General features: G+C 37.3%; 2 protein-coding genes and 2 non-coding genes across 7 annotated transcripts in view; 2 read left to right on the top strand and 2 right to left on the bottom strand.

Moving 5' to 3' along the window:
• The window catches only part of LOC112047039 (CHH-like protein), a 91,470-nt gene extending 85,575 nt beyond the window's left edge, over nt 1–5,895 (bottom strand). The window contains exon 1 of one of the 2 annotated variants that reach the window (XM_052887984.1): nt 5,763–5,895. In XM_052887984.1, the coding sequence (XP_052743944.1) occupies nt 5,763–5,807 (45 nt within the window). In that variant the 5' untranslated portion in view covers nt 5,808–5,895. The remainder of the gene's footprint in view (nt 1–5,762) is intronic. The other variant, XM_052887983.1, reaches the window with a different exon arrangement.
• On the top strand, nt 4,752–21,313 carry LOC112047038 (peroxisomal leader peptide-processing protease). 3 transcript variants are annotated; one of them, XM_052887982.1, is made up of 11 exons: nt 4,752–4,992; nt 11,184–11,544; nt 12,118–12,281; nt 12,912–13,015; nt 13,542–13,669; nt 14,088–14,254; nt 15,489–15,595; nt 17,183–17,351; nt 18,841–18,982; nt 19,515–19,678; nt 21,118–21,313. In XM_052887982.1, the coding sequence occupies exons 2-11, from the start codon at nt 11,192–11,194 to the stop codon at nt 21,201–21,203; spliced, it is 1,584 nt and encodes a 527-aa protein (XP_052743942.1). In that variant the 5' UTR covers nt 4,752–4,992; nt 11,184–11,191; the 3' UTR covers nt 21,204–21,313. The 3 variants fall into 3 exon arrangements, 1 of the variants encoding a protein (XP_052743942.1); XR_008251904.1 differs by lacking the exon at nt 15,489–15,595 and adding an exon at nt 15,769–15,875 and having other exon boundaries at nt 4,753–4,992; nt 19,515–19,950; XR_008251903.1 differs by having other exon boundaries at nt 4,753–4,992; nt 19,515–19,950.
• Nucleotides 9,098–9,186, top strand: Trnay-gua (transfer RNA tyrosine (anticodon GUA)). Its single transcript is given in 2 exon segments — nt 9,098–9,134; nt 9,151–9,186. It is a non-coding gene; the product is annotated as a tRNA-Tyr (tRNA).
• On the bottom strand, nt 9,607–9,679 carry Trnav-cac (transfer RNA valine (anticodon CAC)). Its single transcript has one exon. It is a non-coding gene; the product is annotated as a tRNA-Val (tRNA).
• Nucleotides 21,314–26,303: the final 4,990 nt, after the last annotated feature.

Here is a 26,303-nt window from a genome sequence, read left to right as displayed (position 1 = left end):
AGTACAGTCCAGTGCTAGCCTACTAAAAAAAGAATTATCCAAATTGGTCTATAAATGACGAAGTTATGCGCGAACACATAATCGAATTGAGAAACCTCCTCCTTTTTTTAAAGTCGGTTGAAAGTAGATCCGCTGGTACTTTCCCGGTGGCCGGTTCTTGCACAACATTGCACACCTAAGAGGTAAAAATATCTTGAAAATTTCAGGTAATTTATTCGATAAACGGAAATGATACATCAAACACGTACCTACACAATTTTTTATAGAGTTAGTCACTAGATATCGGCGAAAATGGTCTAAAAGATGAAATTATCACTACTGGTATGATTAAAGTAATCAAGGGAAAATAACCTTTGTACATAATGTAAATACGTACGAAATTGCTGAGACAAGGAAATAGGTTGAAGGATAGCCATTGTGTATATCGCATCAAGCAACACATCTAAGAGTAGACATTGATATGCGCTGATTTTTTCATTAAATTTGCGATGTACTTTTTAAGCTTTTTAAACAAAAGTTATATTTCACTTTGTTGTTGCTCACGAGATCACTGAGTGGGGAAAAGAATCCCTCTTAGGCAATCGGTACCGTGAAACTTTAGGAAAAGAAAAAGTTAAAATTATTTATTATTGAATGAGGATGGAAAATTACAATTGCACACCAAAGAAAATACATTTGATATCAACTTACGGGCAGAAAAGCTTAAATATATACTATACAAGTTTTTGTAACATTTCCATTAATAGACAAATTGATTTATGAGCAACGTATATAATTAAAAGGTCATGTAAATTGCCTGGAACATTACAAACATAGTGGCCAATCATGCCAACTGGGAGCGTTATTAGGGCTTTATCAAAATATATGTGTGTGTGATATTATAATATCATACATATAAGCAAATGATTTTTTTTCTATTCTCGTATATTGTCTCTTCCAAGAGATAAACTTTTTACATAAGGGCGGCGCATTGCCACTATACAAGAGCCACAGGTCCTGTACTTATCAGTTCAATCACTGAAAATTTGAAAACTGTACGTAAATCTTCTCCCCCTTGTGAGGAAAACCAACGATTCTTTCAGATTATGTACAATCATCATATTTATAGATAATTTTTAAATTAAATAAATAATTAGGAGTGACGCATTATTGAATATTCCTTAGCGTCACTCCTGCCACTTAAGTTGCCACCTTTCTTAGAAGTCGGGTAGGATATAATTATATGTCGAAGCCGTTAATCATTGTATGTCAATCGTCTCGGCCGCCATTACACAATGGATAAATAAATCACGGCATGAGTTCAAACGGAAATTACATAAATACTTTTATGTCGGAGGTTGATCAAACAAAATGGATCGTTGCAAAAATCTTAGCGTTTAGGCGTTCTACGTTTTCAGATATAGCTATAAAAAATATAGTACGCTTAAAAGAATATAGTATTTTATAGATTGATAGTAAATAATTAATATTTTTATAAATAAATCGACATTTATTTATAAAACAATATTAATTATTTACTCTTGTTGCATTTTTCAAAATCTGTTTGTCAATTGATTTTTCACATCTGATTTTCATATTTTAGAAAAACAAATGCTATTGTCTATTTCATTTTTAAAATATAAATCGTTTGTTTATGTAATGTTTAAAACTCAGTTATCAGTATGATTAATGATATACAAGTTCGGATAGGCTGGACGTTTCTGTCGAAAACTAATGTTCTTATAGGATTAAAATGAAATATTTGGTTATTAGATATCAGTATTGAAAATATAGTATTTTTACCTACTATATATTTTTTCAACAAATATAGTACAATACTAAATATTATAGTCCGGTTGGCAACCCTACGAGTAGGACAACATTATAAACGTAGCGAATCATCGTAGTGGGACGTTTTCCTACCAACCCATCTTCCAGAGTTCAGACAATGTTTGGTTCGATACCAAAATACCTATAGAAATGCCCCCTGAAAATTGTCTGACTGTTTACCAGTTGATATTAAATTTTAAAATTTTCCATAAGGTTTGTTGATTTGTTTATAAGATTTACAAAAAACATTATCTACAGGTCGAACTCATGAACCTCCTTTGTCTTTAAAATGTGTGTCTGTCTTTTGATTTTTGTTTTAACAATTACGCGCCTACCTTGTCAACTCTTTTTTGCAAATCGGTTAAAAAGGCTAACAAAAAACAAGCAGGTAAATATAAACAAACCAAGCGCCAGTTTGTGCTAAATGGTTTTCCGCTAAAACCTTCCGTCACAGGCAAATTCCTAACAATTACCACCATTACCCTATAATTATACCACTATGCCTTTGTCAGTATGAAAATATTTCACACACATTCACGATTTAACTTTACGTATGAGGATAATATTAAAAAATGTATTTATAGGGTTCCGTACCTCAAATGGAAAAAAAGGAACCTTATCTTGCGTGTTCAGTATAACAATGCCTTTAGGATGCTGTTGAGGCTGCCATGGTGCTGTAGCGCCTCAAAAATGTTCGCAGACGCGCATACAAATGACTTTTTTGCAATAAGGCGTAAAAAAGCGGTGTCTCTCCTACAGAGATTACGTGCTAGCACCAATGGCATCCTAAGGGTATTGTCTGCTAGGCCCGACTGCCCAATTCTAGGCCATTGTGTGGAAGTAGCTATAGGGCGTACTTGATTGTTGTTTTAAAAAAAATATCAAAAAAAAAAAAAAATTCCAATGTTACTAACTGTACTAATTTAATTTAATAAGTAAGATGAAAATGTCACCTACTAATATACTAACAATATATGGATTTGTAATTCTGAAATAAAATAAATTACTATTATTATTATTATTATTATCTATCATTATCATCATCGACCGATAGGCCTTTTGTAGGGACTTCCAAACATCACGATACTGAGCATCGCATCCAGCGAATTTGGGCACTTTGGGATCCCAACGTCCATCGGCTCTTCGAACTATGTGCCCTGCCCATTGCCACTACAACATCGCAGTTCGTTGAGCTATGTCGGTGACTTTGGTTCTTCTGCGGATCTCCTCATTTCTGATTCGATCACGCAGAGATACTCCTAACATAGCTCGTTCCATAGTCCGCTGTGTGACTCTGAGCCTTCTTATGAGGCCCATAGTAAGCGACCAAGTCTCGGAACCATAGGTCACCACTGGCAACACGCACTGTTCGAAGACTTTTGTCTTCAGGACTTTTATCTATACTAATATTATAAATAATTATTATTATAATTATATTATATTGAAGAATCTCAATCGCGATATTGTAATCTGTCGATATATTGTGAACTGAACATACTTTATAAATACTTAGACGGTTGAGGATTTGGATCCTAGAAATCTGTTAACTTCCCAAGCCACCACGGTCCAAACTCCATATACTTAAGGTAGGAGCATGAGCTGGCAAACAGCTTTTATGAAATGATGAAGGTCTGGAATTCACGGGCTCTTAGACTATATCCGTCATCGTCGGATTATTCATACTCTCCAATGATAATTTTGTACTATGGAGATCCGAATAATAGGCTACAAAACTGAGTACACACAGGCACAATTTTGTCTTTAATTCCAATATGTAACTATGTATAATATTTAGTTTTTACTTTTATCTTATTTACTTCCTGAACACACAACTCGATATTGTAGACGATATTTAGGTATTATTTGTTTAAATAACGTTAGTTGTTTACACAATTAACATTGAAGTTGTGTATAAATTTCCTCTTTTGAGGCTTGAGCACCTCATTTTTCATGTTCTAGTAACACCACGTTCACGCGTCAGTAACAAAACTTAAAATATTAGGTATTTAATATCATTGATACATTGATACATTGATACATTGATTAAGAGTGAGAACTCTTCTCCTTCCTAGTTCCTACTTGCGTGAGCTCGTGTTAATTTAGGTACTCACTATTTTTGCATTAAAACAAGAAAATCAATTAGTTACCTACATTTTATTACTAGTATTATCGAAATATTATGTTTCTTAGTAAAATACATTAACTTATTTCATAGTAACATTAAAATAAGAGCTCCGGCATCCGGCCTTTTAAGCTTACTTGATTACCCAGTGGCAAAGGGTATTAATATTAATCACTAAAGACATATCTTTTGCAGGTTACTGCAGTTAACTTAGTTTACCTTTTTTTCTGATTGTATACAGGCTGTCCCGTACTTAATAATTGGATAAAACACAAATGGTAGATATATACACCACCTAATTATCTAAAACTAATTTGAATAGTTTTCCAAAAATCGCTAGGGTGACCACGTTATATTTTTTTTCAGATTTTTCTACGACTACACGTGTGGTTATTGTGAAGGGCGAAGGCAATAATTCATTAGAAACTAAAGTTACAATAAGGGACGGCGAAGCAGAATTTGTCAGTTTATGTGACAGTGACTTTAAACGATTAATTAAACTAGCACAGAAAATGAGAAACATACGTAATAGTGTGTAGGTACAAGAAGATAAAAAGAGCCGCTCCGCCGTCCTTGCCTAGTAATTTACATACAACATAACTATTTCAAAAAGAAGCAATAGAAATTCACAACCTCCTCCGTTTTTTGAAGTCGGTTAAAAATAAGAATGACTGCAAAAAGTAGGTTCAAAATGACGATCTCCTTTTATTATGATAGTAAACACCGCCATCTATCGCTACTCTATCGTACTACGTTGCCAAGAGGTTCGTATTGAAACATGAATGGCAGTCGTTCGTTGAATAAACTGTCAAGTGTCAATTGCTTTTACTTGCTGTTGCTGCAACCAAAGTTCATCAGCTGATATCGCTGGGTCGAATTATTAACAGTTATTTCTGATTACTTTGTCGTAATTCTCAAAATATTATTAAAATGTAGTTAACAATGGTAGTTTTATCTCGCGTCTTAGTATTAGCTACGCAATTGTGGATGTTAAACGTGTTTTTGAAAGTGTTTTCAGAGAATTAACAATTCTAACCTCAAATCGTAAACAAATAAATAAGGTGAGTTTTCATTACCTGTAATAAAAGTGTAAGTCCTAATACTTGTGTGACATTAAAATCTGTGTTCCAATAGTAAAATTTAGTTTAGAATAATGAAATTAGATCTGTTTGGTCCAAATTGTAAATAGTGATAACTAGGCGCGTAAAATATTTTCCTTTGCCTTTTGACATAAGGTCGAGAGGTCAGAGTTAAATGTTTACTATTCAGTTATTTCCAGTTTACTATGCTATGTCTAATTTCCATATTACGCTATTAATTACTAGCTTTTGCCGGCGACTTCAATCGCGATGATAAAGATTTTGTCTATGTAATCAGTTTTATGTTCAAAGATCTATTGTACCTAGTAGGTACCTACATAATCAGGAGTAGGTATATAATTTATATGAAATAAACTCTTCCCATAAAATTTATAATGCAATGTAAGTACACATTTATGTAATAGGTAGGGGAGAAGGGGTCACATAAAAACAAAAATAGGTAATAGAAATAGGTTATCCATATAATCCTGAAAAGTCGGACGCTGACATCGAAAAACTTTACTCTGATGAATTATTTTTAGTATTGCATAATAGATGGTAACATTTAGCCGTACCTAATTAGTGTATTAACATAGTTTGATAAGTTTATAAATAATATTATCAACCAAAGTAGGTATGTTCTTATAATATCTACGTCACATTTTTATGCTCGTACGAATTAGACACCTACAATGTAAAATAAGTATATACTACCTATTGTTGTCAGTTTTATACTAATAAAACAAACTTACCTTGATCAGCGTTCTAAATAATAAAAAGCACATAACACTGCACATATTTCCAACAACCAACCTCTTGACCCAAATGACTATTATGGGATAGGTACTCCACTTTGCACTAATGACTTTTGAAATGCACTCACCTAAAACGTTATCGCATCAAGTAAATGGAACAGTGCGACTGACTCGAAGACCGAGCCGGCGAAAGTGATTTCTTTTTCTTTACACTCGATGCCAGACGTCGAAATGCAGGCATATCCGTTGCAGTATGCACCACAATGAGAATCGTCTTCGAAAGTACACACAACTATCACTGCATCCTGAGCACTGAGAAGGAAGTTAGTGAGAAATACATTTAGGTGTTATAGCTGTCGTTATACACGGGAATGCATCGTTCGGAGCCGACGAGCGTCGGTCGTCTAATCTCCACAAGTCTCGAAACCCACGCGAGGATGTGAATAATAAAACGGAACGTGATTAAAGACGCGATCACGGAAACGTACAACGGCAGGAATTTTTTTGTTTCTGTAAAAGGCGTATGCAGTTGCGTTAATACAGGAGCGGGAGAAACGGGCTCTTAGCATTGACTGGACGCGCTCGAGCCGCGCAGGATGCGGTCCATTAGGCAAAAGAGCGACCATTATTGTATTGTCGTGGGCTTATCGTAACGCTTGTCTCCTTACATCGCTGGGAGCGATAAATGTGAGTGGCACACACAATTTAGGTGAGAAGGCCTGTCTTAGGTGAGAAACCACTTAAGACAGTTAACGTATTTGGACACGATATCCCTACATTTACATATAACGAGTATTTAGGAAGACTTCGTCATTATGCATAGTTAAGAAGTTGTTAAACATTACTTAACATTAATTAACCTCCCAAATCCCCAATACTTTTTTTAGTAAGATAAGTAGTGTAGGGACACAATTGCTGAGAAAATCTAGTAAAATTGTAGTGAAGGGATTAATACTGTCACGGGACCGGATCCCGGATTATTCACGCTCGTTTGTTCAATTGGGCAGTTAAGTAGTACCGAAGCTGAAGCCGGTCATTTCCGTCGTTGTTTCACACAGGACCCACACTACGCTTGTGACTGACAATGTCGTTCACTTACGGAGATAGTAAAACCAATCAAAGAGTACAAGTTACTTACTCGTAACAAAAAATTGCAAAGCCGATTCAAGGATTTTGATGTTTAGTCACAAATAATGTGGACTTTTTAGTATGTCTAAAATGATATCAACATCTTGCTTAAGTCAAAACTTGTGTATATATACTATTTTTTGCGCTTAGCAAAACATCTGGCGATTATTTTTTATTTATATAAATTAGATTATTTTACCAATATGTGATCTTTGCACGCCATAATATGAGCAATTTATTTGATATCCTAATACTGGTCGTAATAGTAATTTTCTTCATTAAGCCAATTGAACATGATACAATTAGTAAACCTACTTCTTGTAATTGAAACAGTAAAATAGCTGGTGTTAAAAGATAAACCTAACGACGTTACACAACTGTACTACAAAAAAACCATGTAATCTCTTCGTACTAAGACACATAGATCAGACCATCCTTGTCGTCCAATCACCAAGTGGCACTAATTTTTTCCATCACTTACATAAACCGTTTACTTCAGAATAACACCGCCATTATTGTAAGACATTTACCTAAAGCACATGACCTCTTGTGCGTAGTAAATTCCTTATTCATAATTTTGTTGCAACAAATTACAAATCTAATTTTAGATTAGATAAGCTTAAAATATAATAATCATTGTTAGTTCACGGTTAATGAAACAATATTGCTTACTTTGTATTTTAATATAATATAAGCATAATTTAATCATTGTCTCAAAGTCGATAGTGTTCACAATAACTGGATAAGATCAGAGTTCTAGGTTTAGGTCACAGCCACTTCTTCTACGACTGGGACGCGTGCCATTGTAGAATAGTAGATATATTATTTTCTCACAGGCTTGACTTTTCAAAAGTGCTCCCAAAGTAAGCCTGAATTAAATAATTAAAGGGTCCGCTGTCTGTACTGTTATAATACTGAGTGAACAATCGTTAAGAATAATTATGTAGTTGTGATTAATATTCAAAATGTTTTCTATATATATTTTTTGTAGTTTGTGACATAAAAACGTGTGGTAGATTAAAATTATGATTGATTAAATGAAAAAACGGACAAGTGCGACTCGGACTCGCTTAACAAAGGTTCCGTACGTAGAACCATTATAAATAGTTCAGGAATCGAATTGCGTAGTTTATGCCGAGCTTTTTCTGAAATTCACCTTTAGACACTTAAGTGTACTTACGTAAACTTGGAAGTTTGAGCCCTGAGTCTATAGAAGTATACGATATTGAGCCGACTGAATATAGCGCGTTTCATACAATATACTATGTATTTTATAATTTATCTTATTATCCCTTTACTCATCTACTGTTTAGTGAAAGTGGCAGATTTCGCTTACTACATTAATTATCGTTGTATAGAAATTACGATTAATATTCGGATTGATGGATGTTAAACCGATAACAAATTAATCATTATATCAATCGATCATGTCAGTTAAATATCTAAGTTATTAGTTAACTATATTGCACATTATGTAACTTTTGAAAGCAAGATAGATACATAACTAAAATTCTACAATAAAGTTAGAAAGCTTGTGGATGTTAGTTTTAATTTTAAATTAAGAGAAAAATTTTATTATGAAAAATCATTTATTTATTGAGTATCTAATTAACATCAATATTGCAGAATGCCAATAAATTGGTGTGACTAAATAGTAAATACCTAATAATTATATAACTCATGATTATATACTCGTACAGTTAGAAAGTATTACAGTTAATTGGTAGTATTAATTAAAAATAATAATAAATTATAAAAATGTAATAAAATCAACAAAATATTGCGATGAAAATGTTTTTAAGAATAAGTAATGATAAAACATGCCTAGTAAAGTACAGTTAAACTGCATTATAGATTATTTAATTATTATTTTATATGGTGAATGAAACCGACTATTTTTTTATTTACATAATTATGCACACATCGCAAATGTAGAAAATGTTAGTTATTAGTGTCGCTTATATAATCAACTCATTGACGGAGATGATACAATAGAGATGTTAGTTCTATGTATTTTTTAACTTTATTGGAAACTATACCCAAAATAAAAATTTTTTAACATCATAAATTGTCGAAGCTCATTTTTTTATTGTAGTAGTTATTGTATTTTGATCCTATAATTACTAAAAACATTGTTAACCTAGGATAATACGAATAATAATGAGTCACACAATGTATCGCTTAATTTCGCACTTCACCCACAACCTTCGATAGCTCAGTTGGTAGAGCGGTGGACTGTAGAGGAACTGTTAAAGATATCCATAGGTCGCTGGTTCAAATCCGGCTCGAAGGAATAACTTTTTGCTTTTTCAACAATTATAGATCTTTTATTGTAAAATTTTAAGATAAACAAAAAAATACTTGAAACAAATTCTAGATAAGTGTTTTATCTAGCTTAATGCAAAATTAATCGGTACTTCACAGTACAATGACTTTTTTTCACACCATTGCAGTTCAATAATTTTGTAATTGTTATTTTATTTCTTATACCTGATAACACTGTCAATAGGTTTCGTTTTATTAAATAATGTTTATATTTCTTATTAATAATAAATTAATCAGGTGCCTATAGTTGAAAATCTTTTTACCAAAAGTTTTCTGAATTAAACAAAAAAATACAAATATAAATAATAGTAAATCTTATCATCAAATGTTTTCTGATTACTAATTAAAAAAGAAAAACAAAAAAACATAACTATTCATCAAAAAAATTTGTTTCCGCCCGGGATCGAACCGGGGACCTTGTGCGTGTGAAGCACACGTGATAACCGCTACACTACGGAAACTTATTTCTGAACGACGAAATTATAGAACGGTGTAAGCACTTTTTGTATTCCTGTATGTTTTCATCTGACTTTTTTTAATATTTTTTTACAACAAGGATCTACTTATATTTTCAAAAAGTTTTAATTAAAAACTAACTTACCCTGGATAACGATGCTGGCTGGAAAATATTTTGAAAAAGAAACACTGGAAACGGGCGCCCCTGTCAGTGGCGCGGGAAGAAACTTTCGCCTCATATTACTACACCTCTTTTTATACTAGAACAAATTACTATTCTCATTGACCACCCGCTGAATAAGCTCATTAGTCTATCCCAAGGGTGTGGTTGATGTGGTGCAAATTGTAATACGCTTCGCACCCCATTTTCATACTCGTATCACGTAATATAAAACTTCGACTGTTATTTGTATTTCAGTTACCATTGCTACTTTTGTATGTGACGATAGTTTTTATTCTCCGTAATTTGTATGCAAACCTGCAATGTATATTGAAGTTTTGCAACAGATAATAGTTTCGTATTGGTGATAATTTTAGAGTCAATGTATGATTACCCATCTTGTGGATGAAAGACGTGTGACACAATTTCAATTGCTTTCAATTTATATTACTATCTAACTACCTATTTTTTCTCTAATTTACATAGAAAATGTAAAACTACAGTCATAACTTTTCTTGTTCGATTTCTATGTTGATTTAGATTTTTATTTTTTTTTTTAAAAATTGCCATGTTTTTTTTTTAAATATGACCAATATTACCATTCCCCTCCAACTAGGAAAGACTGTATTAGGAGTGGGTACAGCAATAGACCAACGGGGTGGGGATCAAATCGCCACCCCTCGGTGATGAGTCCGACCCCTCTTACCGTTGAGCTATTGAGGCTCAAACTTAGGTAAAAGCGTGATTTAATTCTGACTTGCGGACGCCTCGTGGTTTCACCCGCGTAGTTCTTGTTCCCCTGGAAATACGGAGGCAAAATATATCCTATAACACTCAAAAATGTCACAAATTTGTCATCGATGTTCTCATAAAGTACTTAACCAATTTTAATCAAATTTGCACACAGTGTGCAGTTTGATCCAACTTGTAAATAAAATAGGATAGCTTAGAGGTAAGGTAGGGGTAGTGTATGGGAGAATAGGGATAGAGTAGGGGTAGGGTAGGAGTAGCGTGCTGAAGGTTAGGGGTAAGGTAAGGTAGTGTAGGGTAGGGGTAGGTAGTGGTAGGGTAGGGAAGAAGTAAGTTCATATAAGTCAAAACGAAGCTTGACAGGGTCCGCTAGTTAGTATACTCGTAATACATAATATTAGTATAGAGATTTAAAAAAGATACTTGTATTGCTAAAAGCTTTTTACCGTTTCCTGTTCTGTGCTTGTAAAGCGTTAGCTTTTAGCGATGTCTGTTCTGAGCTTGTAACCCTATACTTTTTGTTCTATAACCCTATACTTGCTATACTTGTAACCTAGGACTAGTAGGTAAATACAATACTGACTTCGTTTTCTTCGCAGGCTCCAAAATGAGTGTCGAAGGCGTGATGGTGTCGTACAACTACTCCGACGACGGCGAGCTGGCCAACATCCTCACCGTGTCAGCATCTGGCTTGAAGTACTCCAACCGATGGGTGCTCACCCATGGCTCAATACTCTCTCCCCTGAAACAGGCAAACGTCATCAAGAACGCGCGAGGCAGACCGCTGCTGAATGATGCGTTCTACAATGATCTGCCTGAGATATATGTCACGTGTGAAAAGGCAGCCTCCAAAGTGCCCAATGTTTATGAGGATGTTGAGAAGTTGAGCAGAGAAAGGAGCATGGATAATGATGTGGATTTCGAGCACAGTAGTTACCAAGTCAGAGTGCTTACTGGAAGGTAAATATTGCAATTATTTTAGAAATTACGTAATATCAAAAAAAATCAGAATCGATGGGAATCAAGTAAAGGCTCACTCAACTCTTTGGTTATTGCGGCTAGAGTATCATTTTAACTGGACGATTATTCCACTAGCGACAATGCCGAAATTATGCATGATATTAGGTATGGTTTTCAGTTAGCCTTCGAAGCTGCCAACGCCATTATAATATGAACTTATCGTGTTACGGCAGCTATTTATAAACTATCAATGTCGTTCTGTCCTGTCTTTCATTTTATGATTGACTACATGAGAGATAATCACTAGTGAATTTCACAGAAGACACCCTTTGTTCTGTTCCTATTCTTATTCCTCTTATTCCTCAGACTGAACTCTGGCAGAGTTTTGGCACTCACGAAAAATCCCCGGTAACCAAATAATTGAGTAACTATGTCACTAGAAGCCTAGGGCAAACGGCTAATTCCTACACAATCAGATAAATTATCCATACTACTCATTTTATTTAGACAAAACTTAACCCACAAATTTTATTATCATAGGAGGCTACATTTTCTCAATATACTTCTTTCCAGAATATGCCACGTATGGCAATGCCCAGTGCTGGAACGGTGCGTGGACGACATCCTATACAGCTGGACCATCGGCCACCAAGACGGAGACATGGAGAAGCAGACGCGACTGGGCAAAGCGCTGCTCTCAGTTTTCGTGCTCATCGACCTGGAGAGCGATTACAGAGGTATGTGGACATACTGTGCGGTTTACTGCTTTTTCCACCAAGACATAGGTATGGAGAAACAGATACAAATGGGCAAAGAGTATTGTCCTCGCTGATCGATCTGGATTCTGAACACAATCCATTAACAGACCTCATCGTTATTACCAGTATTGTTGCATTTCTGACAGTTTTTTTTAGACTATAGGTTGGAGAGTACGCCCATAAATCTCACCATCTTGTTTCTCCATCTCCTTGCCACCACAGAACAGCAAGACGCAAAAAAACGTTAATTGGCTCTTAATTGGCGTTTAATCAGGCAGGCACATTTTTAATTTATTTATATATAATTTATATATAAAAGCCTGTGTCCTTTGTCCAATAAGCTATAGCTATTAAATAAAAAGCTGATGATGAAGAAATATCCAGGCAAATTCGTTTGGTATTGTGATAATAATTAAGGATAAGAGAATGAGAAGAGATGATAAGATAATTTATGAAACAAAAGTAGTCTTAAATGGTTCGTGTAAAGCTACCTTGTCGCTTTGTTGCCAGTAGTTCTCTAAATTTGGCTGACGCGCTTCGCACGTTATGATATGAATAACGACGCTAAGGAAAATTGTATTTAAATATATTAACAACAGTTGCTTTCAGGCCTAAAAACTCTCAGGCCGTTGTCAGAACTGCTGGACATGGTCAAGCCGCCGCCGGAGCGAGGGACGAGCATCCAAGTACATTCCACGCCCTTTGGATGCGAGGTAGGGTCCTTTCTCATGTTCTAGTTTAAGTTATTCACGAGAAAACGCAGTGCCGGATTCAGGTAACTTGATTCTTTAAGAAATCTTCTTCTGTGGGCCCCCTTAAGTAGTTACAAAGAATTAATGAAAAATAATACCTTTAACTATTCATTTCCCATACCTTTTCCTGTGTTCTTAAAGACCTTATTATATCCATATTAAAACTTAGGACCGCAAAAAAGTTTACAGACTATCGAAACTCAAATCTTTGATGTATCAAAGTGTTAATTATACTAGTTGGACGTGTGCGACTTCGTCCGCGTGAGGTAACTTCTTCCGTTTTCCCTTCACTGCTCTGCTCCTATTGATCGTAGCGTGATGAAAAGTGTACCTACCTGCCCAGGAGAATGAAAAACAAATGTACCAAGTTTCGTTAAAAACCGTCGAGTAGTTTTTGTTTCTTTAACGACAGACAGACAAAAATTTTACTGATTGCACTCCCTGATAGTTATTTTGGAAATATATGTTATGTCTAATTCTTCCCCAGGCATTTCTGAACGCTGTAACCCGAGGTGCAGTGTGCGGGGTGGTGGGAAAAAGACCATCTCTGTTGCTAACGGATACTGCTACAGCTTTGGGCTCTGAGGGTGCGCCGGTCTTCACTGATGGACCAAAGTGAGTTAGTATAACCACCCATCTGTTGACTCCACTCCTCCTAACAAGTTAGTCCACTTTCATCTTAGATTGCATCATCACTTACAATAAAATTGTAGTCAAGATTGTAGTCAAGGGCTAACTTTTTAAACATAAAAAAACATATTATCTAAACACAATAACTATGCATCACTGACAGTTAGGACCCAGTTCAGTCCCCCTAGCCATGTGGCACGTCGATTTTCATTCCACGATCGCTAACGTTTCGAAAAATGTATGGGAAGACAGATCTTGATCACGTGACCGTAGAAAGCCATAGCGATCTAAGAAAGAGAATCGACGTGCCACTTAGCTAGGGGGGCAGGTGCCGCCACCAACTAACGTGAGCTCATGTGGGGCTCCCTGGCATGTGGTGATGTGAACGTTGAACCGGTCGTAGCAAGGAGCTGGTGGGCACGGTGGTGTGCAGCGTGTCGTGGTGGCGCGGCGAGTGGGTGGGGCTGACGTTGGCAGCGCCGCTGCGCGCCGTGCTGGCCGCCAAGCTGCGCGTGCCGCCGCTGCACCCGCCGCGCGCGCCCGCCTCGCCGCTCTACTCCAAGATACTGCGTGAGTTGGGGAAGGGACACTTTTTAATGGCATTTTTTTTTTGCCGTGGAGACCCTTGGGCCATGGAGTCACAATGCCAAAAAAATTCAAAATTCATTTATTTCAAGTAGGCTCAGTTTACAAGCACTTTTGATACGTCAGTTGACTATTTGTAAACGCAGGTTCTGCTGAAAAGAAACCGGCAAGAAACTCAACAGTTGCACGTTTATAAAAATCATACAATATTATAATTTAGAATTGATGACATTACAATTTCTTATAGTTTTACTTCCTGTGTGAAGGTGGAAGCAGATCCAATGACCTCCAAGCATCTTTATCATTGAGGAACTCATCAATGGTGTAGTAACCTCGACCAAGTAAATGTTTTTTGACACGTTGCTTAAGGCTATGTATTGGCAGGTCCATCGTAGTCTTGGGGATCTTGTTATAGAAGAGTACACCAAAACCTACAAAAGATTTTTTTACTCTTTGGAGACGATATGCAGAAATAACTAATTTATGCCCGTGTCTAGTAAGACGTGGGTTTAGGATCAATCAGCCTGGCTGTCCAGCGCGGAAATGTAGCTTTTAGGAAATAATTAACTTGAGTTCCTTATTACTCTTACAAAACTTGATATTAATTCAAACAGAACAGTGCAATGGATGATTTAAACTAAAACAACGTAGGTACGAGTATATAGAAATCACAGCATCACCGATCCTAAGGCCTCTTTTACACGGGCGGCACGTTGCCAGCGACAGAAGCGACAGCTGCCGTCGACATGTCACCATCAATAATCTACAGCAGCCGTCGACGTCTCTTTTAATACAATAGCCAGTTGGAAAATGGATTGCGAAACAAAACGTTTTTGTATGAAAAATAACGATAACAAATGTTTTGCACTCTATTCACTTTTACGAAGAAACAAGCTAAAACGTTTCATTTACCTACTTTCACATTTCAACTTCTTGTGACGAGTTACAGCTATTTCGAAATGTAATAATAAGCAATTCAAAATTTTTCACCGGAGCCCATTTTGTAAGTCCACAACGCGTGTGCTCTCTTGAAATATTTTTAGTCGACTGACAACACGCTACAACTGCAAGCGTCGTTAAAGGTCGACGGCAGCAGTCGCCTCTGTCGCTGGCTACGTGCCACCCGTTCAAAGGAGCCCTTAGACACACTTGTTACATTATCTTTTAAATCAACGTGTGAGGTATGAATGTATGAAACATATTTTTTTTCGTGTTATAGAAATAGTGGACCGCACGACGCTGCTGGTGCGGTGCGGCGCGGCGTGGGGCGCGGGCGTGTGGCTGGGCCGCGGGCACGTGCTCACCTGCGCGCACGTCGTCAGCAGCGTGAGTACTGCGCACGGTGACTGTGACATGTAGAGATTGTGGACCGCACGACGCTGCTGGTGCGGTGCGGTGCGGCGTGGGGCGCGGGCGTGTGGCTGGGCCGCGGGCACGTGCTCACCTGCGCGCACGTCGTCAGCAGCGTGAGTACTGCGCACGGTGACTGTGACATGTAGAGATAGTGGACCGCACGACGCTGCTGGTGCGGTGCGGCGCGGCGTGGGGTGCGGGCGTGTGGCTGGGCCGCGGGCACGTGCTCACCTGCGCGCACGTCGTCAGCAGCGTGAGTACTGCGCACGGTGACTGTGACATGTAGAGATAGTGGACCGCACGACGCTGCTGGTGCGGTGTGCCTACTCAAACCTCCTAATAGCTTATGTTAACCTGGTACTTCTTAAAAAAATAAATTGAACTTAACTGAGCGACTACAAATCAACTTCCATAGAAATAGACAGATGCTCTATCTACGTTAAGCTTCTGATATTCTCTGCTATCCTAGTACACATTATTGGATACTAGCGATGAACGGATTAATTCAATAGGTATCCATGGCCCAACGCATGATTCGAAACCTATGACCCCAAGATCAGAAGTCGAATAGACCAATAATGTAGACACCCCCGTACCTCGTAGTCTCAGACCAAATTACCTTCTATAACTACTAAAGCCATACTCGAGTACTACTGTCTGCTAACAAACAAATTAGAAATGAGGGTAGAAAACGCATGTCATTTCATAACTTTTTTATTTTAAATTATGTATTTCTTTTATATAAAATGTTATTAAAGATATAACAACTATATCTAATTGTTTTAATGCAGCCAGTATTCTTGCCACCATTCCACGTGGGCATGATTTGTATAATTATTAGGATAAGTTAGCTTAAGTTCCTTATTGTATTCTTTCTCAATAAATAAAAAAAATAAAGGTAAAAATAAAAATTTAAGCATATTAATCAAATATATTTTCATTCATTTAAGACCAATTTAAGTATAATTATTATTAGGTGTGAAATTACTAGCGATTTCTACCCTCATTTATAATTTGTTTGTTGGTAATCAGTACTTCTCGAGTATGGCTTTAGCATAGGTATAGTACGTGCGTCGCTAGACGTGAGACGCGATACCCATCTGTCAAAACTATATGATCATGATCAAACGTGTTCACACAAACGTCATCTATAGAATCGATGTTTAATTGTGTATGGATTTACGATTAAAATAGCACGTGTTATGTCACATGTATTACGATTTAAAATTTATAGTTGTGACACAAGATGTGGCGTTAAATATTTACAATGAGGTAAACTCATACCTACCTCCCCCCCCCCCCCCTCTCGAAAAACGACAGAAATGTTTCGGTGAATTTTAGTGCGATATAGAAATTCAATAGAAGGTAATTGGTCTGAGCTCGAAGAGCACAATCCCTCATTAGTCTGTTAATTTAATATTATCACCCAAATCCCGCCCGCATTACAGCAGCGTGGTGGTCTATATTCCATGTCCCCTGTTCCTACAAAGGTCTGGCCTGGGCCTCCAGGGCCTAGCCCTGTAGTTGGCTGTTAATGTTAATAGCTTGATAATTCCACAGCACGCGAGCTACAAGGTGTCCCTGTACTGTCAGAACAAGAAAGAGACGGCGATGGTCCGGTACAAGACAAAGGACGACAAGGCGTACGACCTGGCGCTGCTCTACACCAACCCGGACTACTGGACACATCTCACGCCGGCCGAGTTCGCGGAGGAACCCGCGGAGAAAGGTGAGACATAACTCAAGCTATGTAGGTATAGTCTGACAAGTTCGATGGTCAGGATAGAATACGGATGAAAAAAAAAACCTTGGCTGAGTTTGTTGTGGGCTCTTCTCGGACCAAGGCGCGTTTGGAACCCTCGTAACTTTAGTTTTAAGTTTTCGACTATTATTACCACCATTAAATTAAATTAAATTATGACATAACCTTGACCTTTCAAATGTGCTTGTAAACTAAGCTTATTAAAATAAATGAATTTTGTCTTTTGACTTTGACTTTGATGGAAATGATACATCAATGTTTAAAAAAACATCGATATTGAAAGAAAGAAAGAAAATATTATTCAAATGTAAAAGTTACGGTACCCTACCCTAATGACAGTAACCCTAAAAGAAAGGGTGTACAACTCAGCGTAGGCCGTGCCCTACATACAAGCACTGCTTAGTATAAAATTATGGTTTTCAGCTGAGACCCGTGTGACGCCTTTTTTTTTTATTCTTTACAAGTTAGCCCTCGACTACAATCTCACCTGATGGAAAGTGATGATGAAGTCTAAGATGGAAGCGGGCTAACTTGTTAGAAGGAGGATGAAAATCCACACCCCTTTCAGTTTCTACACGGCATCGTACCGGAACGCTAAATCGCTTGGCGGTACGTCTTTGCCGGTATGGTGGTAACTAGCCACGGCCGAAGCCTCCTACCAGTCAGACCTGGACAAATTAAGAAAATCTCAATCTGTCCAGCCGGGGATCGAACCCAGGACCTCCGTCTTGTAAATCCACCGCGCATACCACTGCGCCACGGAGGCCGTTAAAACAGCTAACATAAAAATAATATGAACAAATTCAAATGAATTAAATTAAATTATTAAGCAGTAAATATGTTTAAAAAAAAAATATTTATTACTAATTAACCTACAGATATAAAGATGTACAGTGTGTCCCGTAATTAATATATAAAACGCAAATGGCACCACCTAATTATCTAAAGCTAATTTGTTGAATACTTTTCAAATATCCCTAGGGTGACCAAGTTATATATGCACTGTTATACTATTTTTTCAAGTAATGTTTTATTTGTTTTGTACAAGAAGCTTTGAATGCAATAATTATTTTTCTTTCATTAAGATGACCCAATTAAAAAAAAATATTGTCCTGTAAAAAAAAGTATGGAGCTGAAACGTACCTACCATCATTTTAAAAACTTATCGAGGTTTGCAAATTTGTATAAAACTTGTGTCTATTCTTTGTATTTACAAAGTTGCTGGTAAAAATGTATGAGAGGTGCTGAATTTAGCGTTCCGGTACGATGTCGAGTATAAACCGAAAGGGGTGTGGATTTTCTTCCTACTCCTAACAAATTAACCCGCTTCAATCTTAGATTGCATCATAATTTACCATCAGATGAGAAAGTAGTCAAGGGCTAACTTGTAAAGAATGAAAAAAATAGCCGAGAAAAAAACATTCGGCTCGAAGGACCATTTTTATTTCTTTTACAGGTGAATCAGTTCTTGCGGCTGGCTACCCGTACTTCAACGAGAACAACTTGGAAGATCTGAAGCCGACCGTGACCAGCGGACATGTGAACAACGTGTCGCCATCTATGATACAGACGTCGTGTTGCGTGCAGTCGGGCTTCAGGTATTTTTTTTTAAATCATTATTTTAAAGGACTTTTATACAAGGAAGGCTTCAGGTATGTCAAGTGACAATACGGGGAGTGCTACAGCCTTGATGTTCCTGTAGTTAGTCTATGAAGCTTGAGGGCGTGGTTGAACGGACTATGAAATGAAAAAAGAAAGGAAAAGAAGAGGAAAGAATTCCTCCTTAAAATTTCTAGTAAAATTGTTTAGCCCGGAGTTGATGGTTAAACCCCTGGAGAGGACGTTAATACTAATCTATACTAATATTATAGAGGTAAAGTTTGTGGTGTTGTAGGGGGTAATCTCTGGATCTACCAAACTGCTTTTGAAAACCACGTGTGTGTGTTGATTGGCACGGGCTTTATTTTATCCCCGTATTCTCACGGGAACGGCAACTACGCGGGTGAAACCGCGGAGTATCGGCTAGTTTATGATAACTTTAAATACTATAAATTACAATAAATAAATTACATGAATTATGTACCTATAACTAAATGTTTTTTTATTTAAATATTTGTCTCTCCTCTCCAGTGGCGGTCCAATATTCCGAATAACCAAGGAATTGAAGGTGGAAGTAGTAGCAACCATAGTAAGCAACGCTAAAGCGCAGACTGGGGCCAGCTTCCCCTATATCAACATGGCGGTGCCCTCGAGGGCGTTCATACGCTCTGTGCAGCACTTCTTAATGGACAGAGGTGAGTGTTGTACAAGTTGTAGCAACTTTAGTGAGCAACGCTAAAGCGCAGACTGGGGCCAGCTTCCCCTATATCAACATGGCGGTGCCCTCGAGGGCGTTCATACGCTCTGTGCAGCACTTCTTAATGGACAGAGGTGAGTGTTGTACAAGTTGTAGCAACTTTAGTGAGCAACGCTAAAGCGCAGACTGGGGCCAGCTTCCCCTATATCAACATGGCGGTGCCCTCGAGGGCGTTCATACGCTCTGTGCAGCACTTCTTAATGGACAGAGGTGAGTGTTGTACAAGTTGTAGCAACTTTAGTGAGCAACGCTAAAGCGCAGACTGGGGCCAGCTTCCCCTATATCAACATGGCGGTGCCCTCGAGGGCGTTAATACGCTCTGTGCAGCACTTCTTAATGGACAGAGGTGAGTGTTGTACAAGTTGTAGCAACTTTAGTGAGCAACGCTAAGGCGCAGACTGGGGCCAGCTTCCCCTATATCAACATGTCGGTGCCCTCGAGGGCGTTCATACGCTCTGTGCAGCACTTCTTAATGGACAGAGGTGAATGTTGTACAAGTTGTAGCAACTTTAGTGAGCAACGCTAAAGCGCAGACTGGGGCCAGCTTCCCCTATATCAACATGGCGGTGCCCTCGAGAGCGTTCATACGCTCTGTACAGCACTTCTTAACGGAGAGAGGTGAGTGTTGTGCAAATTGTAGCAACCATTGTAGGCACTGCTAAAGCGCAGACTGGGACCATAGTCCCCTTCTTCCTTTCCTTTTTAGTCCCGCGGTTGGACTATTTGGCTTCGGATTGTGAGGTCCTGTGTTCGAACAAAAATTTTATAATTTTTTACAAATACTTTCTCAGCTTGGAGTCAGGAAGTTGGTGATGTTATATATCCCCCTTACCTACTCGCAACATTTTTTCAACATAATAATTTTGATTTAAATGTGAAGGTTGTTTCTGAGTCTATTCTTACGCTATGATCATAACTTAGATATGTATTTGATTTTTTTTTATGCAATATAGGCCAGCGCTTGACTACAATTTAAGCTTGATGGTAAGCATTAATGCGGTCTAAGTTGGAGCGCGTTTACCTAGAAGATGCCTATTCACTCTTACTTTGAAGGTGGTCAAATTACAAGTGTCAGGAAACACAAACGCCGGAAGGGCATTCCAAATTTTTGCTGTACGAATTAGAAAAGTTGGTGTAAATTGTTTCATACGAGTTGCCTGGACATCCACAATATATGGATGCCACCGTTCGCGACGTCTTGCTGTTCTGTGGTAGAAATGGGAAGGAGGAACTAGATGGTGAAGTTCCTGAGCACACCAAAGTATATCCGGCAAAAAACCGACAGACAAGCTTCATTGCGACGATGTTGCAAAGTCTGCAATTTCGCCTGTGTCATCGGTTTATAGGTTGTATTATATATGTTGTGTTTACTTTCAGACGAGTCGGTACTGTCGCCGATAGAGAACAACAAGGAAATAGTTCAGTCGCAATGGAGATTGCTGCCTTATAGATCTAAGATATGAGATGTTATTATTTATTTTTTATACTACATTTAATTTGATAGTGAATATTGTGATATATTATGTAAATATATATGTTTTAATTTAATAGATATTTTATTAATTAACGACTACAGTGATTTTTTCATTTAGGTATTAGCAAATGCTAGTTTTGATCCATGGTATAAAATATAGTATAATTTAATATGTTTATCAACGATAATGTAGGATTATAATGGTGAAAGAATTTTTCAAATTGCTCCATTATTTCCAGCATGCTAATTCACTATCTTTGAATACTACTTGAAATTGATATTCTATTTAACAAATGTCATCCGGTGCTTACTGGTGGATTTCATACATACAGGTAGATGACATTTCTCAATAGATTTTATGTTTTTTTTATTAGGTTGATAATAATGACCAAAATAGTAGTAAAAGGTCAGTAGGTCCTATTTGCAAACAAGCAAAATTTTGTTAATATTAGTATATGCGCTGGACTGACCAAGTAAAAACCGCTCTCCATGGATCGCTCCACGAAAGTTCTAGGAGAGCCACACTGCGGGAGGAATGGCGACGGATAGTCAGGCTCGCCACCGCGCCCAAATGACGACCACGACCACTCTGTCAAGAGTGTAACGACGAAGAAAATATACAACCAGTATATACTAATATTAACGGGTAGCGTTGAGTACTCTAGCCGAGGGTGAAGTCGCATTAGCATTCAGCAATCCTTTTACTTTCGTCTTTCAGTGTCAGCCCCGGATTCTGTAAAGTTACAGCGCCGTGACATCGTTGGTTTCTATGGAAATTTTGTTGTACTACTTACTGCATTTTATTTTTGGCATCCCATGGAAATAAAGTTCAAATTCTAATAAAACTTGTTATAATATATTGCGCCATGTTGCAGGCGTCGGATAGTAAGTGCCAATTTTTAGGAAATTCCCCAAATTACGGGAAATTTAAAATAAAGTTTATATGCATAAAGATTTTAATACTATTTGAAAAAACAACAGAATCAGGGTAACATTCAATATATTTCAATATATTTCAAGAAAAATGTTAAACTGAAATTATTTTAACTCTTTTTTCTTTATTTCTACATGTGGGAAATTAGTGGGAATTGGCAACGTAGATAATGATGTGCACTACCTAACATGTCTATAGTTTGTCCACAAGATCCAAGACAGGTAGGAGCCAAGAGAAACCGTGCGGCTTTCGCTAGCAGAGAAACTTTTAGAGTGTTTATCTTGGCATGTCATAAATAAACTGGTCGAAGCTTGCGAGGTCGTCGCAACCCGTCTTTGGCTCCTTGCACAACTTCTCGCAGGCCTCCTTCGTTTCGAAGTTGTTCTGGTTGCCGCCACAGCCGCTGTATATGAACCTATGGCATGCGTCGATATCTTGCTTATAGCACCATCTACAAACATACTTAGTTTTAGCTACACAATAAAGACGCTTGGCGGCCATTGGATCAGCTTCCAATTTCACACAGAAAATAAAACTATAAGAAATTGTAATGTCGTCATCAATTGTAAATTATAATACTGTATGATTTTTTTTAAAGAGCAACTGTTCAGTTTCTTACCGGTTTTTTCTCAGCAGAATCTGCCTTCCGAACCGGTGGTAGAATCTTTACAAATAGTCAACTGCCGTGTCAAAAGTGCTTGTAAACTGAGCCTACTTGAAATAAATGATTTTGATTTGATTTTACATAAAGATTCATCATCTTCATTATCAGCCTTATAATATGAGCTATTAGAGACGTGATAGCCCAGTGGATATGACCTCTGACCAACCCTCCCGCTGCGGGACATTTAAGTGCGCAGGTGGTGGTGGTCAGGGATCCAGAGTGAGGAACCTCCTCACAATAAGCACTGTCTCAAGTATCCGACTCTTAATCCAACAGTTAAGCGAAAGCTTCTTAAGGTTAAACCCTTATATATCCTTATTATAAGGGTTTATTACGGATTTTGATTTTTTTTTTGTTTGAAAGAGTTTACTTCCAGATTGGTCTCATTTTCATTTTCATGAAAATCGGTTTAGTAATTTTGTGTTAAAATCGAAATAACTGAAATACGTCTTTAAAGTCGGTTCCACTTTTATGTTAAAAAGATCATTTTGATAAAAAAATTTTTATTGTTCCTTATTAATTTGCCTCTCGATTTCCCTTAACTATGCCATACCTTCGTTTACGGTGAGTACAATCGCCGTATTTTGACCCCAGAAAGCAGAACGGTGGCCTATAGACACCATATCCCGGTCCTCCTCCTGGTCCATGCAATGATCCATTATAAAACCAACCAGATGCATTTTTAAACCATCCAGCTGTAGTTCCTTCTCCATTCAATCCAGATCCATTATAAAACCATCCAGATGCATTTTGAAACCATCCAGATCCAGGTCCTTCTCTATACAATTCAGACCCATTATAAAACCATCCAGATGAATTTTTAAACCATCCAGCTGTAGTTCCTTCGCCATGCAATCCAGATCCATTATAAAACCATCCAGATGCATTTTTAAACCATCCAGATACTGTTCCATTATAAAACCATCCAGATGAGTTTTTAAACCATCCAGATCCTGATCCATGTCCATGTCCAGATCCTGGTCCATGTCCAGATCCTGATCCATATCCTGATCCAGGTCCAAATCCAAACCCAGAACTAAACCCAGAACCAAATCCAGATCCAGATCCGTATCCAGGTTTTAATATAAATCCAAAATCAGCTCCAAATCCAGGGGCATTTTCATCTCCATCTCCAGGACCTAATGCAAGGCCAAATGCTTCTGCAAATGCATCTCCGAATCCAGGGAACAGTTCTAGAAAAAAATTAAAGAAACAGAAGCTATCAGTTTTTTTTGTGGTTTGGCATAATATATATTTTATTCTATTATACAGGGTGTCCCGTAATTGGTAAATGTGCCACCTAATTATTTAAAACTAATTTGAATAGTTAGTTAGTAAAAATCCCTAGATAGTAAATCAACTTATATTTTTTTTTTCGGATTTTTTAAATTGGAATAAGCTTTTACAATGCTGCAAATGCAAGATATTAAAGATATGATTTTTGTTAATTAAATTACCAATGTACTTTTATCCTATTTTTATAAATAACGTTTTGTTTGGTTTTGTAGAAGCTTTAAGTGCAATAATTCCTTTAAAAAAATGCATGAAACTGAAGTGTACAATCATTTTAAAAACTTGTACCTATCGAGGTTTGTAAATTGGTATCAAAATTATGTCTTCTCTTTCTAATTACAAAGTTGCTTGTAAAAATGTATGGGAGGTAAAGAATTTTTAATATTTGAAAATATTTTAAAGTGTGCTGCACATTTCAACTTTTTTCTTGAAAATGTATTACAACATCTGCATACTTGCCTAAATTTACTAATGCAGTCATTTGTATTGATTCCGAAAACAAAAAAGTATAAGTCTTCAAAAAATATCGTAAAAGGCTGTGGTAAACGATCTTAGCTTGTCCCCGTTGTTGACAAATTAAAAATGAATAACAATGTCATAAAACGTTGTAGCAAACTTTTTTTGATAAAATTATGATATATAAGATAACTAGCGGACGCCTGCGACTTCGTCCGCGTAAAAACTCGATGTAAACTTTCAACTACCCCTACCCCTACCCTACACCTACCCTACCCCTACAATATTGGTTTTTAGTACATGTTATGTACCAGAGATGGTGCTGTATGTGAAAAAAGATTTTCCCGCTTATTTGTTGAAATTTTTCCTGAATTTTCTTTGCTATAAACCTCAAGGAACCCAAAACCTTTCCAACGTTTCGTTTGTGCGTTCTGGAGTTATAAAATCAGGAAGGAAAACCCGCATTCCCTTTTCAGCCAAATCGGTTCAGTAGTTGCGGCGTAGTATAACAAACATCCAAAAATACATCCATACAAACACTCGCGTTCATAATATTAGTAGGATTTGATGGTTTCACCGTGTGAACTGTTTCTGGTTTCGTTCCATAACAACCACCGCTCCATCAGCACCGCCCAGAGCTCACTGCCGCGAGGTGGCCAGGTGCCGTTGGCCAAAAAATTACTGATGTTCCAGCCTCCTTCTCCAGATATTATTTTCCACTTATCAACCATAGTGTTGTTAAATTTGGCCTGCTCCGGATCTTGTTCTTCGCCATAGTCACCTCCGTAGTCGGCTCTGAAAAGGTATCGTTATTGCCTAGGAATTTACTTTTGCTCAATGTGAAGTAGGTAGCCTTGATAGCCCAGTGGACCTCTGTCTCGTAGGGTGTGGGCTCCAATCCGGTTCGGGGCATGCACCTCCAACTTTTCAGTTGTATGCATTTTAAGAAATTAAATATCAAGGGTGAAGGAAAAACATCGTGAGGAAACCTGCATACCAGAGATTTTTACATAATCAACCCCTTTCGGAACTAAAATAGCAATTGTGACGAAGTGTTTAAAAATAATGAACTAATGTCGCACATTTTTAGAATCTTTATTAAATGAGCATGTTTTTAAACTAGATGTACAACTTTGCCTAGTACGTTTTTTTTTCAACGTGACCGTTAAAGGTGCATGCAATAAAAAAAAATGGACTCAGCTCCTTAAAATAAAGATTTAAAAAAAATAATTACGCCCGTTTTTTGGAAAAACCTCACTTTTTCGAAGAAAACACAAAGTTTCACTGGCTGAAACAACTATTCAAAAAGTACTAAGCATAAAATTAACGCTAAAGTGATTTTTCAGCACATGGTACGACTAAACTGCATTGAAGGTAGAGATTTTTGTATTTTGTACAAAAACCAATATAACTTATAAACCACAAAAATTCGGCTAACATATATTGCGTTATTTTAGTAATATCAGCTATCACCTGTAACTTAGACCATTAATAACTGTCTAAGCCCTGTAAAGTATGTCGTACTATTTACGGGACACCCTGTATATTAGCATAGATATAGATATTAGATTACCCGCATGCAAGTAGACCCTCAAACCCGTGCAAAAATATTAATACTATTAACAGCCACATTCCAATCCTTTCCCAGATGTAATGTAGCCATACCTACATTATCAAGATTTTATTAAAGTTTTTTAATGAACAGATTAAATCTATAAAGAGTAAGTAAAGGTGCACGCATA

This window comes from Bicyclus anynana, chromosome 20 (genome assembly GCF_947172395.1).
Source record: "Bicyclus anynana chromosome 20, ilBicAnyn1.1, whole genome shotgun sequence".
In the NCBI taxonomy this organism is placed as follows: Eukaryota; Metazoa; Arthropoda; class Insecta; order Lepidoptera; family Nymphalidae; genus Bicyclus; species Bicyclus anynana.
This window is presented reverse-complemented; position numbering and strand designations above follow the sequence as displayed.